Source organism: Triticum urartu, chromosome 3 (assembly GCF_003073215.2).
Source record: "Triticum urartu cultivar G1812 chromosome 3, Tu2.1, whole genome shotgun sequence".
NCBI lineage: Eukaryota > Viridiplantae > Streptophyta > Magnoliopsida > Poales > Poaceae > Triticum > Triticum urartu.
In genome coordinates this window covers 663,851,688-663,856,752 of record NC_053024.1, presented here as the reverse complement: position 1 = coordinate 663,856,752, position 5,065 = coordinate 663,851,688, and the positions used below count along the sequence as shown (strand labels likewise).

Below are 5,065 nucleotides of genomic sequence, written 5' to 3'. Positions count from 1 at the left end.
GAGCCCACCAAGAAAAACAAAATGCTTCAGGTGTCATCACACATATTGTCCATCCACGTGCATAGCATACTGGAAATGACTGAAATGAAAAATGTGTATTTCCATTACATGTGATGCTTTGCTTTTCATCGACTACCAATGGGTTCAGCTCTACATAGTTCAGCACATACTAGCAAATGTAGCTAAAACGACATAAATAGATCAGGTTCCATCATCCAGAGTAGCTACTTCAGTGTGAATTTGATGTTCTTGAGGCCGCCCGGTGTGTAGTAGCCATAGATCGCATCCGGATCCATTAGATGTCGGCCGGGATTGACTTGGTCTTGTGGCACCGCGGCCTCATCTTGGTTTCGCGCTGGCGCCCTCACTGTATTCTCTTGATAGTTGAGGAGTAAACTCCGCACATCGCCTCCCGGGCATGCGTACCCGTACACTGTTACGACATGCCCTGCCTTTATCTCATTGCCATTGGGTAACTTGATCATAATGTATTCTCCATTTGCTTTTAACCTGTAAGGCTCATCATCCGAACGGATGTCATAATAGTGGCGCTGCGGATTCAGCGTGACAGCAATGGGACCGGAATCGATGACCTTGCATAGTGACTCGCGAAATTTCATAACCTTCTCAAACAGGTCATGTGTCAAGTCACGGCAAAGCCCTTGAGCAATCGCCTCTTCGGTCCATGGCTCCTGAGTAAGTGGAAGCGTCTGGGCTGAGCCATACGTTATCGACAGACCGTGAGCGTACGCCCGATGCTGCGGCTCCAGCACAACATCACTTGGGAGTAAGAAAGCTGGGATGCCAGTCTGAGGCTCCATTTGCTTTTAACCTGTAAGGCTCATCATCCGAACGGAGAAGTTTGGAGCGGTGTCAGTGTCAATTCATGAAAGAATTTGGACCAAAGGTTTTTCCTTGGGATGGATAATCTGTTACTTACTCCATTTTGTCTTGTGTGGTTGTCTGGGGATGCGAGGCAGACTACTTGCGAGCTGCAATGTTGGTGGAGGTAGAACGTGATCCCAGCTGCGGTAGTAGTAAGACTTCCAATCTCTGTCTGCCTCCGGCAAAGGAGGAAGAACTTGCTGCTGCTGCTCCTCCTCCTCCTCCCCTTGCTCCTCTTGCTCCTCCTTCCCTTCCTCCTGCTCCTCCTTCACCTCTTCAAACTGGCCTTGCAACCTAACAGAGAATAGCACAGAACGGTCATGAAGGACTCACTTGCTCAGCGCGAGGCACTTGAACAAGATGTTAACATCCATTCTTCTGAAAATGGATCTGCACCAAGGCATGTTAATATCCATTCTTGAAGAAATCCTCTATTTCTATTTTCCTGATGAGAATACCCCGTTTCACTGATGAATATGCACTCTATTTACTTGCCGCTAAATGGCTTAGCGGCCGCAATAGCGTTGTAAACAGCATCACAGGAACCCAATGCACAAAGTGAATTCGATCAACCGATCGATCACAGAACTTACTGCCCCAGATCACCACCACCAAGACATCAACTCAATGCTGTTTGCTACCATATATACCACTAAGATGGACAAACACACACATAAGCAGGAAGGAAAATGCACACTTGCATGGAAAAAGAATAAAATCTGGTGGTCGTGTGTGTTCTTACTGTTGCTTGATGATATCCTCCTCCTCCTCCACCTGGACTAGCTTCTTCTGGTGCGCGTTGTAGAAGCGGTAGGCGGCGTAGCCGGCGCCGGCGACGCCCAGCCCCAGCGAGAGAAGCATCTTCCAGCGGTGCCGCGCCCCGAAGCCCTTCCCAGCAAGGGCGGGGGTCGTTGGCTCGAACATGGCGGCGCTCCACTAAGCAAAGCAGCCGCACCACCAGACTCACTGGATGAAATGCAAGGAGTTAGTAGGGCGGAATCAGGCAGGCTAGGGTTGGTCGGCGGAAGAGCTCGAATCGGACGACCTGCAGTCCGGTAAGCGGCGGGGAGGAGGAGGAGGAGGAGACGGAGATGGTATTTTTTTTTTAGGGGTGCTAACACTTTATTAATCTATGGTAGCATTGAGAGGAATACATGCCGGGCCATAAGGAGATAAAAGCCACAAATGGCGACCCCGATCAAGCAAAAGTGAGTGTTTAGCAAGACTGTGAGCATCGCTATTTGAAGCTCTGCTTTCAAAAATAAAGGTACAGCTATTAAAAACGGGGCTCCTTTGGAAGATTTCTCTGATGACCGATAAGTAAGCTCCGCCAGTCCCTCCTTTAATATCCTCTACCACCTGTTTGCAATCACAAGCCACCACGAAGTTCTGGAGAGATAGGTCTTCGGCCAACGCTAGCGCCTCGCGACAGGCATTGGCTTCCAAAACTGTCGGGTCTAAAACTCCCGGAATGACCAGCGATGAGGATCCCAAGTACAGACCCTGTTGGTCTCTGCATACTGCTGCAGCTGCTCCTACACCACGGTCCTGTGCAATCCCACCATCTACCATTATTTTCACATGACCCAGCGGTGGTGATCGCCATGAAGAACGAGAGCCAACTGCGCTATTAGCTTGCCGCTTCGGCCCTGCTGTGTTCGCCAAAACGTCAATGCTTTGGAGTTCTGAAATAAAATGCCAGACGAAGATATGTGTCGCTAAAGGACTTTGAAAAATCTCCTCATGGATCGCTTTTCTTCTCGCGGTCCAAATCGCCCACAAAGTGACTGCCATTTCGATAAAATGAGCATGTGACAAAGAACTTTGTAGTTGGAATAACCAGTGTTTAGCACTTGGTTCCACTGTCTCGGCCATTGTTTCCACAATCGTTTCATCAGCTAGAGCCCAAACACATCGTGCCATCGAACACTCTACCAAGGAGTGTCTCCACGAATCAAAATTACCACATAACTGGCAGTTATCCACAATACTCATGTGTCTATGTTTCCTCACATTTTCAGTTGGCAAAGATTGCCTCCCCAGTCTCCACATGAATGTTCTGATCTTTGCAGGGACCTTGGTATTCCACAAAGAGGTCCATCCCCTCTCCTCTGAACTTTGATTTGAAACTGTCGCTCTGCCGCCTAATAAATTTTCTCCTCTCTTCTTTGTCTCCCATAGCATTCTGTAGGCAGATTTTACCGAAAAAGGCCCTTCTTTTCGAACTGCCAAGACCAGAAGTCAGGCATGGATTTTGTGCACAACGGGATATTTTGTATTGCTGCTACATCGACCGGCAGAAAAAACTGCTGCAGAAGGTCAGCTCGCCATGTGACAGTAGATGAATCAATAAGCTCGGCCACTAGCGTTGGTGGATTCTGACCGAGGCAGACAATCGGCCTCATAGCATGATCCCTCGGGATCCAATTTTGTGACCATATTTGTGTAGAACTTCCATCTCCTATCTTCCTGATCAGTCCCAAAGACATTGCATCCCTACCCTCCAGCAGCGATCGCCACACTTGAGATGGATGTGTCCCCAAGGCGGCAGTAAGAATATTTCCTTCTGGGAAGTAGATTGCTTTGAGTAGTTGTGCACATAAGGATTCAGAAATTGTCAGGATTCTCCAAGCCTGTCGTGCCAAGAGTGCAACATTGAATAACTCGAGATCTCTGAACCCCAGACCTCCACATTTTTTTGGTTGTGTCATAGTGCTCCATGACACCCAATGAGGTTTTCGTTGCCCGGCCTTACTGCCCCAATAAGAATTGACGAATCAGTTTGTTTAGGTGTTCACACAGACCCCTCGGCAGCTTGAAGCATGACATCGAGAAAACCGGCACCGCCTGTGCTATTGATTTGATCAAAATCTCCTTGCCCGCAGCTGAAATTGCCTTCTCAATCCACCCCGTCACCTTGCTCCAAAGTTTATCCTTTAGATATTTGAAAGCTCCAGTTTTCGATGCTCCTACATCAGAAGGCATCCCCAAATACTTTTCATTTAGTGTCTCTGTTTGTACATTGAGGATGTCCTTTACCTCACCTCTGACCACTTCCGGGCATCCTTTGCTGAAAAACACCGAAGATTTACTGTTATTGATCCTCTGCCCTGAAGCTTGACAATAAGAGTTCAGTAAGTTTGACACCTCTGTCGCCCCTGCACCATTAGCCTTGAAAAACAGCAGGCTATCATTAGCAAATAAGAGGTGGTTAACTGGAGGTGCCGTGGGGGCCACCTGAATTCCACCAACATGCGATGACTGATCTCTTGATTTGAGGAGGCCTGAAAGGCCCTCTGCCGCTAACAAGAAAAGGTAGGGTGATATCGGGTCTCCCTGCCGAATACCTCTTGAAGGTTTAAAATCCTCCAATTTCTTACCATTAAACAGAACCGAGAACGAAACTGACTTCACCATGCTCATTACTCTGTTTACCCAAACACCTGAGAAGCCCAATTTGAGCATTATAGTTTCTAGGTACTCCCATTCCACTCTATCATAGGCCTTCATCATGTCCAATTTCAAAGCGCAATGACGATGCTTAAGAGCCTTGTTTCTCTTCATAAAGTGCAAACATTCATACGCCATTATGATGTTATCAGTGATTAACCTACCCAGAACAAAAGCAGATTGCTCCGGTGATATAATATCTGGCAAAATCTCCTTGAGACGATTGGAAATGACTTTTGAAGCTATTTTGTAAAGAACATTGTATAAGCTTATGGGTCGGAATTGAGTTAGAGATGTAGGATTTTTCACCTTTGGTATGAATACCAGAAACGTGTTGTTGATACATTCAACACTCTCAACCCCTTCCACAATACGGATAACAGCTTTAATTACCTCTTCACCATAAACATCCCAATGCTTCTGAAAAAAGTGAGCGGGAAATACATCGGGTCCGGGCGCTTTGGATGGGAACATTTGGAACAAAGCCCTTTTAACTTCATCACCCGTGTGTGCAGCATTTAGGGATGCATTCATTTCTGGTGTCACTCCTGCATGGACTGAGTCCAAAAGACGGAGATGGTGGTCGGCGGCAGGAGCTAGGTCTCGAGTCGTGGGCCGACTCGGGTCGTGGGCCGACTCGGGTCGTGGGCCGTCTCGGTCCGTGTGTTGGTTTATTTTGGGCCGACTCGGTCTCCTCCGCCGTGTCGTCTATTTACTTTACTCTGTCTGT

The 5,065-nt window shown here is 47.7% G+C and overlaps 1 protein-coding gene across 1 annotated transcript; it reads right to left on the bottom strand.

The window, feature by feature from the left end:
- Positions 1-932: 932 nt before the first annotated feature.
- On the bottom strand, positions 933-1,962 carry LOC125547128 (histone H3.v1-like). Its single transcript, XM_048711131.1, has 2 exons — positions 1,628-1,962; positions 933-1,179 (listed from the first exon to the last, which is right to left on the bottom strand). Exons 1-2 carry the CDS (start codon positions 1,807-1,809, stop codon positions 933-935), a joined length of 429 nt encoding a protein of 142 aa, XP_048567088.1. The 5' UTR covers positions 1,810-1,962.
- Between the last annotated feature and the right edge of the window lie 3,103 nt (positions 1,963-5,065).